A 12,927-nucleotide genomic window follows, 5' to 3' on the forward strand; every position below is an offset into this window, starting at 1 on the left:
AAAACATTAAAACCTCCTTTTCCATTCATTTCTACTTGTTCTGGGCAGCAGCTCTAACAGAGCAAACAACAACAGCGCTGTTAAGACTCCACGCTAACAGCCTGTAACCGCTCTCCGTTAAGAGCCTGTAACCGCTCTCTGTTAACTGCCTGTAACCGCTCTCTGTTAACAGCCTGTAACCGTTCTCCGTTAACAGCCTGTGGCCGTTCTCGGCTACAGCTCACTGTTACGGCGTTCTGACAGCACATTCAATTCTTTCGCTCTTTATAGGAAAAGATATTGTTTAAAACTTTCACATTTCCAACTGGTGTCCGCCTGGTTACTTTTTCATGAATTTACCAGCCGTCACTACCGTCTACTAATATCATTTAAATTTGCACTCAAAACATCGTTTTCAACCCATAGAAAAACCCACTCTCTTTTACCCTCCGTGTACTCACCACAAGCTTGGCCTCTGGTGGCGCCTTGATTACAATCACAATCTGATCTTTGAACAGATCCACGTTCAATAGATCGTTTTGCGTCACATAGGCCATGCCGCCGGCATTCTCCACTTCCTTGGAGATTTTCGCCAGCTCGTCCCTCATCTGATCTAGGCGCATATTGAGCTCGTTCTCCCGATGCTCCAGACGCTCGGATTCGGCCTCTATGCGCCTCGAGCGCTCTTGGCTGACCATCGATTGACCGCCCCGCCATTGGATGTTGTTCTTGGACTTCTTCTCCAATATATTGATGCCCTCGAGCACGTTGGTGATATCGTAGATGCGACGCTTCTGCACGCGCAGACGGTTGGAGGCCTCGTTCAGATCGACAACGCCGTCGGGCGATTCCTGCAGCAGATCGACAAACTTTTTGGTCAATATACCCAACGAGGTATCGGCCCGATTGCGATCGCCGGCCGATGAGCTGCTCGCTGAGGCGGACAGCTGCTGTTGGGGCGTTGTCAGCACAAACGAATGTTGCGTAGCCGACGGCTTGCCGCCGCTTCTCTCCGACACATCATCCTCTATATCTAGCTCGTGCTCGTGGTGCTGGTGGTGGCGGCGGTGCTGTGGATGCTGTGCCTGTTGCTCCTGATGCTGGGGCGTACTGCTGGCCACAACATGCTTCTGATAGCCAACAGTCTGATGCAGAAGGCCCTGCTTCGCTTGCTTCTTCGGATGTATCTCATCGGTGACGGGCTGCGGCCGGCGCTTGACCTGGAAGAGCAGGAGAAAGGGTTATACAATGCTAGGTTGTACAGAATGGTTGTACAGTACGACTCTACAGTACCTTGTAGTACTTGGTGATATCATTCGATTTACTGGTCACACTGCCACCCCGTTGCTGTTGCTGTGGCAGCTGCTGCTGTTGGGCATTGACCACTGTTGCGGGTATCTTGTCCAGACTGATGTACACATGATCCCTCAGGTGTGCGGCCACTCCACTGTTGCTGTTGCTGTTGCTATTGCTGTTGCTGTTGCTGTTGCTGTCGCTGCTGCTTAAGCCATGGTCGTAGTCCAGATCCAGCATTTCGCTTTTGATCACAATATTGTTGTTGTTGTGGTTTGTGCCGCCGCTTCCCCCCAACATGTCATAGTTGAGTTTTCGTGCCACAAAAGTGTGACCTGTGCTGATGGCACCTGTGCCATAATGCTGTTGTTGTCGCTGTGTGGTGTTGCCGTTGCTGTTGTTTCCGTTGGTGCTGCTGCTGTTTGGTACAACAGGCACGAAATATTTGGACATTTCGGCTGCAGTTGTCCGCAGGGGAAAGGAGAAATAATAACCGCTCTCGCTCTCTCTCTCTCTCGCTCGCTCTCTCTTTAGTCGTGGCTGGGGTTTTCCTGTTGCATACTTTTGGGTGCCCGCTCGAACAAAAGGTTGCCACCCAGTTTGAAATTTACTTGGCGTTGATAGCAGTGTTTATTGTACTCTATGTGTGTGTGTGTGTGTGTGTGTGTTATTTTTCTCTCTCCCTCTCTCTCTCTCTCACTGTTTCTTTTGCTCTTATCAACTAAATTAGCACCTAGGGATTCTTCACATCTGTAAAATAAGCGTAGAAAAAGAGAAAAAAGTTTGAATATTATTGTTATCTACGAGGAAAAAGGTTAAATATAGGTTTTATAGTGCAGATTAAATATATACCTAAGCACATACATATGTATTGTATATAAAGCCTGACCTGCTTGCTGCTATATTTTATGCATTTGGCACATTAAACTTTTGATCTGTATTTGGTTTGGAACACAAATTAAAATGCAAAACAACAAGCGAATGAACGGACGAATGAACGGAGAGAACGTAGAAGGAAATGCAAATAAATGCGAGAGGCAAAGGCGAAAAGAAAAACAATTTCACGACTATCACACAAATCGAAAAACACAAGAGAAAACAGGTAAATACAAGGTGGATGGTTTCGACTGCTGTGGTACCCATCCATACTCGTTTTTAAATTAAATCTTTCCTAATAGTATATGAAATTTTCAGAGTCTGAGTTCTGAGGGTTTCCCAAGACATCTCTCTACAAATATCAGCCTTCTTTTCCACTGTAATCGCTTTTGTGGCATATCAAACAAATTGCAACCAAAAACCACAGAAAACCTGATGATAAGCAGTACAAAATATTCAAATACACAGGAACTAAATCAAAAAACAAACTAAAAAAAACTCTCACAGCGCACAACAAAGAGTGGCACACACTCTCAAAATGTCTAAGCCCCAAAACGAAGCGAAAAGAAACCCCAAAAAAAAAAAGAACCGGATTGGGGATTGCGGACTGTTCTTTTTGGTTTGCAAGAAGCGGCTCTGAAGAATGCCGAAACTATTTCGGAACACTACAAGAAGAAGACCCGCACAAAATGTCAATAAACCCGGCACAAAATATTAAACAATCAATAGGAGGCACCCCCCCTGCGCTCCGCCCCGCACCGACCGTCCCTCTATCAGGCCAACACAGCGTGAAAGACACAGCAAAAAGCGAAGGCGAAAAGAAGATGGAAGAAACAAGACAAATCCACAGGTAAAGAAAAAATATAACGTTATTACTGTGGCTGGAGCTGGGGCTGGGGCTGGGGCTGGAGCTGGGGCTGGAGCTCTCAGTTTGAAACGCTTCTGGCAAAAGTCGAGCCCGTGCCCTGCCCGTTCTCCCTGGCTGCTATAAGCCCTGTTCTTAAGTTCATTAGAAGAATGTCTTGGCCCCATTTGAGAGACCTGAACCATGAATGGACGTTGGCAAAGACAGACAGCAATAGGAACAAATTGAAAGGCTCAAAAAAGCGTAAAAATACAACTAAAAAGAAAAAGAGTGGCAATTAGCATGTATATCCAACCCATCCCACTGTGGGATGCATGCAACGTTCATTTGCATAGATCTTCTCTACTGGAATTAACGGGTGGGACCCTCGGCCAAAAACTGTTAAAATCAACAGAAGGGAAGGGCTAACAGAGGGTGGGGGTTGAGAACACATAAACGTGTGTGTGTGTGTAACGTGAACCCGAGAGTCAACTAAAATTTCGTGTGGAATTTGCTGAAATTTGCAAAGAAATGGAAGCCACCGTGCACGGCAGGCGGCAGGTAGACAACACACTGCCTCTGCACAGTGGGGCCAAATACCCCCAAAAAAGCCAAGGAAACAATCCATCGAGTCAAATAAGATACAAATATTATAATATTGTCTTCAATTTGTGTCAGTGAAAGTTTCGTTTACGATAGCGAGCGTTCTGCAAGCCTTTTGCGAAGGAAATGCTCCCCGCTCTCTCTTTCTCCCTTCGACTAAATTCCAAGGTGGCGTTGGCGGCAACTCAACTCCTCCTCCGCCACCCTCTTCAAAATCTAAAAAAAAGCTTCGCTTCGTAATGATTTCAGTGTAGCCGTGTCGTGTGTGAGTGTGTGTGTCCGTGTGTGCAGAAAAAACGGTATCTGCTTACAGACGAACGAACACTACAGGTAATTCAAATCTTCTACAAGGAAATTGTATACTCTCTCTCCCACTCTCCCACTACCGCGCTTCATCTTCTTTGGTTCCAAAAGAAGAACTGTTTGTCGGTGCACAACCATGGGGGCTGGACAAAAGGTGAATGACGACAGAGAGGCAGTCGACAACAAAAAGGGTTCGGGGCATCCTCCCAGGTAGGTCTTGGTAGGTCCTCCCAGCCGATTGAGATTTCCAATTTTAAAATTTCTTTTGATCCCCGCACGCAAAATGCAAAACAAGTAGCTGGAAATATTTTTGTGAAATATTTCGCATATAAAATTACAGTGAAACGTATAAAATTACGGCAGCAACAAGAAGAATATGAAGTTTTAGCAAGAAAAACACAAGTGCCCGAGAAGGTGCAGGGACTCCAAATTGTATCTGGAAACTCTTCCTCCAATGATCTGTATCTGTATCTGTATCTGTTGACCTCTCAAAATGTACCTGCCCTCGAATATCGTAAAAAACAACTTCTAAGTGCACTTGTCCGTCATCTCATCAAATATTTATCTAACAGCGACAAATACAAAGACACAAAAGTAAAGCAAATGACAGGCAAAGGGGGGGAGAGACTGAGAGGAAAATAACATTATGCAAACAGGGAAATGTACATGAAAAATCGTGGAAAATGTGGCCTACAACGAACAGCAAATGTAAATAACAAGAAAACAACAACAGTGCTATCTATACCCTTGCCAAGAGTGGGGATATGTACTAATAAAATAATTAGATGTTGGAAAAAATCCTCAATCACACGATTCGCATTTATAATATTAATCAGTATAATGGGTCTCCAAAAATGTATCACATTTGATATCGAGTTTTACCACAAAGGGGTAAATAACATTCGATACACTATGGCAGTTAGTTCTCATGCGGTATTTCGTTGTTGTTTTTTTTTCTCAATAAACAGAGCGCATAGACCGACTCTGCTCTGCTCTCTACTGCTTCGGTTCTGTTCTCTGGCTTTTCTTCTCCTCTCCCTATTGAGAGGCTAGAAAATTGTGGCGGTGCCCAAGTAAATAGCGGGACCAAGCAAGCAGTGGCGTAGGCAGAGAGATAAGCAGTCAAGCGGCTCAAGGCACGCAATGCGTCCTCTCTCTCTCTGTCTCTCTCTCCCTCTCTGCTCTGGTCTTTCTTTTTGTCTCGCCTCTGTGTTTATTTCAAATTAGTAAAGGTAACAAAACGAAGGGGAGAAAAAGAAACGAGATGAAGAGCCAGAAGGAGAAAAGCAGTTTGCAAGGTGTAGTGTATACAAGGTGGAGGTATGCATTCCTTTGGTCATCTTATTCCACTTGTGTTTGTGTGTGTGGTATCTCCCTCTGCACTGGCCCCAAGGCGCTCTTAATTTCCTGGATTAATATTGCAAACATAACGGTTGTTTAAGCAGCAATCCATGATCTCTTTCAGGCATGACATTTACAGTTATTCAATGCTATTTACACTGCATTAATTATGCATTTAATTATGAATTTACAAATATTTAATGCAACTCAACCAGAAGCACAGGCACACATACTAATAAAAAAAAGCACCGCTGTCCACACACACACACACCTCAAAGCCGTTCTGCGCACACACATAGGCTCCAAGCAGCGCTCCAAACACATACAGACACACACCAGCACCTACACAACAAGCACCGCTGCTGCTCTGCTGTGGCGTAAAAAAGTTTCGCTTTCTTTTTGCACATCATTTTGCATGCGCAGTGGAAAAAGTAGAGGCAAATACAATAAAAAATAAAGTAAAAACAGTGCCTACTACAAGTATATACTACATACATATATACATATACTATACTATACTATAAGGTGTTAAGCACCATCCACAAAAGAAAAAAAACAACAACGATTGCAGCCATTGAGCAGAACACGATTTTTGTGTATTGCGCGCCGTCCAACATCCCACGGTGCCTGTATTGGTGAGTGAGAGAGAATTTAGTGCAGGTGTGCGTGTGTGTATGGGATGCTGAGAGTCTCTCTCGTAGGCATAACAGCTGTTATTCTTTCTAGCCGCTGACAGATGCAATCCACATTGCCATTCTTGTGGATTCTATTGCGGCTTTAGCCTGTTTTTATCCGCAATTTTTTTTTGCATTTCATTAAGCCAATTACCAATTACTCTTAGCCTAATGCTCTTTACGGTTTCACTAGTTGTTTGCCCACAATAATGGTAAGCTTAACCCAAAACTGCCAATCAACTGCGATAGCGGAGGTCTACGACACAAAACCTAACTATTTTCACGTGAGACAGAAAAGGTGGCCCTTACAGTACACTGTTAACCAACACTACACTGTAATCTAACACTACCCCGTCAAGTCCAAGTCGCGCCTGAGAAAGCCAAAAATAATTGCAAAATGGGCTTTACAGCAGAGAGAGAGAGAGAGAGAGAGAGAGTAAAAGAGATCCACGGAGAGTGAGAGCAAAGTGGCTTATAAAATGCGTCGCAAATATATTTCGCCTACATATTGCAAAACAAAAAGAGATTCGCCTGGCGAATATATGGTGGGAATGGAAACCAAACCCAATGCCAATGCCGGTGCCGGCCAAGCAGATGGTCTCTGGTCTGTAGGGTTTCCACAGTTCGGGGAAGTACCCCATGCTATTGTGTACCCTCAATATACATAGAAATGCAGTACATATGTACAGAGTATATTTAACGGCCTGCCCACTGGAATGATGACGCATAAGATTCAATCGAATATATGACTGGCAGCATGATAACAGGGGCCCACACATCGTCCACATCCGAGCACATTCGAGCAATGCCGCCGACGGTACGCGTGTACCAGTGATTGAGCATGTATGTACATGCATGTCCGAGACTGTTCTCTGTACATACACGCGATTAGGTGGTACATATGTATTAGATTAGGCCCCGGAAAATGTTGATAAAAGTCAAACTAATTTCACAAAATACGTAAATCAAAGTTTCCAACTCAAGAGTTTTCCTTCCTCAAGGGTAAAGATCTAATTTAAATGAAACAAACTACTGAATTTTTGTGGTTACCACACCCTTTACTTGATTCGCAAGTCCACAAGTGTTTCAAATTATAAGGAATCTTCTTTCGATTCAACGAACCATGACCATCTAGGGTTAAAAAGAGTGTTCTACTTAGGCTACTCTTCGAGTAGCAGTTACAACTGGAAAGCTAATGGCGCCGGAATATAATTCCTCTCTCACTCACGATTGCTTTAAACAAACATTAAAATGATGGACAACACATTACTTCTGGGGACGTTATCTCCAGGTATTTCAAGTAGAGCGACGGGAACCCTGTCACATTGGGGAGTGCCGCCTCGGGTGGCTATATACTAATATCAGTACGTTTAAAGGTTATTATGGGTGCTTTAGGCATTGTATGAGAAAAGTAAACTCTGCAAGAATGATTAATTGAGAGGAATTCTCATTCCGCTTTTTATTAGGTAAACACATATAGCTGAACGCACCTATAAATTGGAATTTTTGGACAGGCTTATTTTCGTCCGCTTTTGTTGTTTCCTTTTCTATTGGTTTTATTTTGTTTGCTTCCGTTGATTTCTGCTTTCTCCTTTCCTTTCTCCGTTTCACATATTTCGTTTTTTTTTTATATCACACACAACACCACCAATGCCGGTCTGCTGCTCTCACCTCTGCTGCCTGCCTGCCTACGTTGTCGCTGGCAGCACTTCCACTTCTTCCGCTAGCACTGCTTTGCCGCTCTGCTTCCTCTTCTTTCCCATTGAATATCACACACGTTTCATATACATATTTGCAGTTTTTCTTCGTGCTGCTGATGATCGTTCTTTCTCTTCCGTCACTCTGGTACGGTTCTTCTTTCTGCTCCACCTTCACTTCACTCTCTGCACACTCCACACTCTCCTCTCTCTCTTTCACCTCTTCTAATGCGCAAAAATGTTCCTTCTCAACATGTGTGCGATGCGGGGTGTTTGTTCCGGGTGTGTGTGCGAGCGAGTGCGTGAGTGGGGGGCTTTGGAGAGTGTGGGAAATTTTTACTACGATGGCGACAGACGGGGCGTGCGGTGTGTGACGTCAGCAGTTACAAAAAGTTACTTATTCGTGTTGTTGGTTTGTTGGTTGGGGTTTTGTTGTTGTTTCTGTTGTAGATATCACATAACTGTTACACGCGCGCGCGCACACTTCTTACTATTTACTAATATTACTATTTAAATAATTACGGTTGTAGTGTTTTTGCAGGGCAGTCTTTTGGTTTTTTGATTGGTTTCTTTTTTCTTTTCTTTGCCCAGTTTTTTCTCACATGCTGCGGGTGTGGGGGGAGGATACAGCGAGACGAAACGGAGCGCACCGAACTTCATGGGCCACCACGTAAACGAAAAGTGCCGCCTGGAGTCGCAGCCACGACGACAGCAGCAACCGGCAAAAACCAACAAAATCCACACAGAGAAACACACGGAGAGAGAGAGAGAGAGAGAGAGAGAGGGAGAATTAAACCAAAAGACACAGCGAGAGAGAGCGTGTTGCGTTACGTTGGTTTCTGGCCAGAGAAAACGTAACTTCCACCGTTACGCCGAACGTAAGACTGGTTCTGACGAAAAACGTAATCCATGAGGCAACAGTACGGCGGCGGCGGCGGGCGCAGATGTGATTTTTGTAGTATTTTTTTTATTGCAACCGGCAGTTATACTCCCCATTCCGTGACGTCACTTGTATTCTTTTTTGTAGCTGTCGCTTTTCGTTTTCTTTTACTCACTCGCGACGGCGGCAGCGGCAGCGGCGACCACGGCGACATCGTCGGCGAATCAGCAGCAACAACAAACAGAAAGCACGACTACCAGTGAGGAACAGTTGTAGCTTTATATTTACTGACTGGGGGCAAGCCCCCCACACTCGCTTCGTTCGTGCGCAAACCGCCACTCGCTACACTCACCACTCTCACGCCGATATGAGTAAGACTGAGTAAAACGAACCAAAACTTTTTATATAATAGAGAGATAATAGAGAGATATCACAACATACATTTTTATATATTTCTTTGTTTACAGGTGTATTTCAAATGTTGCCCTGTGCAAATGTTCTGTTTTTAGTTCTGTTCCATGTTGCTGGTGAATGTTGCACAATCCGCGCAGCATGTTGCTGGAGAATTTTTTGTAAGCAAAAGTGGTCTCACTTCATTCAATAGATAGAAGAAACCTGCGATTGGAAGTTTTTATACCTTATGTTCTTCTACACACCTTTAAAATGAAAGCTAATGGAATGATGAAATTGTTCAAATATATTTGTTCTCATTGATAATTTTAGAACGGAACTTTGGCGAACAAGTAGGTGATTGATTCTATAACATTTTCCGCATTGTTTCAACAATTTTGATTGGTTGAAAAGTGATCAAATTGAAATTAGGAAGTAAAATAAGAGAAGAACAACTTACAGCTAACTTATGTTAACATTTTAACATTTTCGTTCTCTTGGTCACAGACAAGAGAGAGAAAATAACAGCGGGCGTGTGTGGAACGTATTGTAAGCTGTGGCATGTGGAAGCCAGACTCTGTCTCGGACTGGGACACGGAAACCCCCTTTCCAATCCCTCCACTCAACACAGTCAAATGCCGGCTACGAAATGCTCCAAAACGGAAGTGGTCGATGACGTGCACTCGCTGTTACCGCACCCACAACAACAACCATTTTGTGGACCCCATATCTTTATCTGTTGTGGACCAAGTGTTGCATGCTCTTGAGAGACGGAGGCAGCAACGTTGCCAATTTTCATGCAGATGCAAAAATGTTTCTAAAACCCAACTTTTGGATAACTCCGAAAGTTCATTGATCCACAGAAAAAACTGCGTGAAATAACATCTGCTCAAATATATGCTCAGGCCACACCGCACGGGCACGGGTAGTGGGGGTTATCTATGCCCCTGTATTGTCACTCGTCTGTGGCCCTAAAAATTATAACACAAAGGCAGACGTAAGGAAAAAAAATCAAGCAAATTATGGTAAATACGCCTTAAAAACGGATCACGCACAGAAGCAAAAGGGGTTGTGGGAGAGAGAGAGAGAGATCTATCTCACATGTGGAAAGCGGGAGGTAGTGGTAGACCACTTACTTCACCGCCTACCGCTAACCTATCAAGGCTTTCTTCGTGGAATCGAACGTCGAACCAGTCACAAGTTAAATAAGTAACTAATTTAACTATTTCTTTGGAAAAGTATCACAATACTATGTACTATACATATGTACATGTATCTGGCAAACAAAGAAAAGAGCTTCACAGTTTGAAAGTTAATTTGGAAAATATCATACGTTTTGAAGAGCTTCATATTGAATAACATCAGCTGTTTACTTTTAATTCCAAATTAGCTTTTAACTCGCAGAAACAGTATTTGTAGTCACCCGGTAGCTAGTGAATTCATCGATGACTGGATCTAGAGGGAGTGACACACACACACACACACACAAAGACAAATGGATAGAGGCAGGAACGCACACATACATATGGACACACGCACTTCCAGTTAATTAAAAGTATTTATGACACTCCACACACATAAAAAGAAAATAAAAACTGTCTTGCGCAAAAGTACAAAAGTCCAAGCCAGGATCGTGGGAAGTTCTCTCCCTCCCTCGAGGAAAAAAAATCCAGCCATAGAGATACTCTAATTGCATATGCAGAGTGCAGAAAAGAGCGGAGCGGCGACATAGGCATCGGAGGAGCGACAGAAGAGCCAGATGGAAGGGGCCAAAGTTCCACTCTTCAGGGGTGGGGTTGGGTTGTGTGTGTGGTGTGCTGTGCTGTGCTGTGGTGTGTGGGGTGGAGGGAGTGCTCTGATTGTCGTCTGGTCGGGTTTATGAGAAATGCGAAAAAAATTACACTCACGGTGTCACTGTCTCTTGTCTCTGTATGTGTGTGTGTGCCTCTGTCTCAGAAAAAGTCTCAGCCTTCCCCAAAAGGATAACATCCTTAAGTTCTTGCCAGGCAGACACAAAAAAAAACTATATATATATGGGAACACGGACAAAAAAAAAATTCGAAAAAAAAAAATTAATAGAAATTGAAAACAGGAAAGGAGATTACGTTTGAGAACGAAAAAGGCAGAAGAGAAGGATGGAATGGAATGGAAAGAGGAGTGAACAGAAGAGTGGTATAAGGAATATTGGAGGCTAAAAGGAAAGTGTGGACAGACAAAAAAACTGATCAGGCATGGGAGACTAGGAATATTATAGAAAATAACCCATAGAGGAAGTTCCTTCCTACTGTAGCTCTTCAGTAGTTGCTTTGGAGAGTTTGTAGACATGGAAATGAAAGAAAAATGCTCTGATCTTTGAAGATTTCTTGCAGATTGTGGACTGGAACGCTGGAATGCTCAGGTTCTCTGGGGAGTTCCCAACGTAGAATTTGAGGGAAAGAACACATTTTGTACTCAAACGATAATGAAATTCAAGAGTTTTGTGGAATATTCTGGTATCGCCGAAAGTGGGTAGGGATAAATGCTCTGGAGAGTTTGTAGAGTTCGAGTCGGAAAGAGAAAATGGAAGAAATAGTAACGGAAATGTCTGTCTGGAAATGGTGAATAAAATGTAAATTTAATGCAATAAAACGTTACAGATGATTACGGGAAGTTGAAACCTTTATTGGATTTTCGATTATAATCAATTTGTTTGTAGCTACCAGACGGATATTGCCGGCAGCTTTTTCAAGACTTGCAGGACACGGAAAGAAGAACGAGTGAGAAGGACCCGAAGGAATTGGCGTCAGGCATTCATCAGCCTCCTCAGCGTCGCCGTCGCCGTCGCCGTCGTCAACGTCAACGTCAAACCATGCAGACAGCGCGACAGCAGCAGCAGCAGCAGCAACCCCTTCACCGTTGCTTTTGTGGGGTGCAAGGCATTTTTTCAGCCTTCCAGTCACACAGTCACCTCCCCCCACTAAACGCTTCCCCACCAAACCATAGCGAGACGTCTACTGTGTAGAAATATGGGAAATGAAAGAGAGGAAGGCGGCAGAGGAAGCCGCGCCGCGGCAGGGAGTGCAATCAGCAAGAAAACCATAGTACTTGAGAATCTCTCCCCCCGCTCGCGCTCTCTCTCTCTCTCTCTCTCTCTTTCTCTGTAGCGATATTCAAAGTTGAAAATAAAAGTGAAACGAGAGGAGAGGAACGTAAAGGGCGGTGGCGGTGGGCCCCGGAGGAGAGCCAAGACGAATGTTAAAGTTGACGGCGACGTCGCTGCATGTTTGACAGAATGCCAGTCAGAGAAATGATGATGCTTGCTTTTGTTGTTGCTGCTGCCTGTTTATTGGGGTGGACCCCATTCGCAGGCAACGGCTCTGCCGTGTCTGCCTCTGCCTCCCCCCTGAGTCTGACTTGCGGCAAACATTTATTGAATTTTCCCGCCTCAAATGGATTTGTGTCTCCTTTTTCTGATTCACCCTTAAGCTTTTGCACCCCCTTTATAGCACCTTTACGTAATATCCATTTACTGCATTTCCTCTAAATTGCACATTAATTTGATTTGAATGTGAATGTATTTTAAAATTATAGAATATAGAGGATTTTAGCTAGGATCAGCCTTAAAGGTGGAGCCAAGCGGCTGTAAAAGTTTCCCATAAGCGAATGGCCACTTCCGATTCGAACAAAGACTATAATTACGTTTAAATGGCAAAAATATATGCAATTTGCATACAAATTAAAATTATTATCAGTTGTATCAAATTTAAATAAATACGGAATTTCATTTTAATTAATTTTCAATGTAATTTGATCAAATTTTCATATCTTAATGTATCAAATTTAAATAAATGATTAAAATTAGTCGAATTTCCAACATCTGTTGCCAAAATAGGACAAAAAAAATCATATACCTAAGTATTATTTGGAAGATAACCATTAAGGATACTTCTTATATGAAGATAGTTTGATTTTTATCAACAGGTATCCATAGCAAAATAACATAAATAAATTTATTACAAATTGCATAATAATTTATATATATTTTATACGCTTATTATTTAATGAAAT

General features: G+C 43.3%; 1 protein-coding gene and 1 long non-coding RNA gene across 7 annotated transcripts in view; one reads left to right on the forward strand and one right to left on the reverse strand.

Annotated features, from left to right (window-relative positions):
- Nucleotides 1-12,927, reverse strand: part of E2f1 (E2F transcription factor 1) — a 41,362-nt gene that overhangs the window by 3,896 nt on the left and 24,539 nt on the right. For 3 of the 6 annotated variants that reach the window (XM_015182523.2, XM_033377214.1, XM_033377216.1), the window contains 2 exons: nt 1,273-2,022; nt 441-1,199 (listed from right to left, as the gene is read on the reverse strand). In XM_015182523.2, coding sequence (XP_015038009.2) covers nt 441-1,199; nt 1,273-1,725 — 1,212 coding nt within the window. In that variant the 5' untranslated portion in view covers nt 1,726-2,022. Of the gene's footprint in view, nt 1-440; nt 1,200-1,272; nt 2,023-7,403; nt 8,365-8,665; nt 8,783-12,927 lie in introns of those variants that run through there. The other 3 variants (XM_033377217.1, XM_033377215.1, XM_001359521.4) reach the window with 3 other exon arrangements.
- LOC117183396 (uncharacterized) lies at nt 8,774-10,139 on the forward strand. The gene is made up of 3 exons (XR_004468553.1): nt 8,774-8,861; nt 8,958-9,237; nt 9,343-10,139. It is a non-coding gene; the product is annotated as an uncharacterized lncRNA (long non-coding RNA).

This window comes from Drosophila pseudoobscura, chromosome 2 (genome assembly GCF_009870125.1).
Source record: "Drosophila pseudoobscura strain MV-25-SWS-2005 chromosome 2, UCI_Dpse_MV25, whole genome shotgun sequence".
Classification (NCBI taxonomy): Eukaryota; Metazoa; Arthropoda; class Insecta; order Diptera; family Drosophilidae; genus Drosophila; species Drosophila pseudoobscura.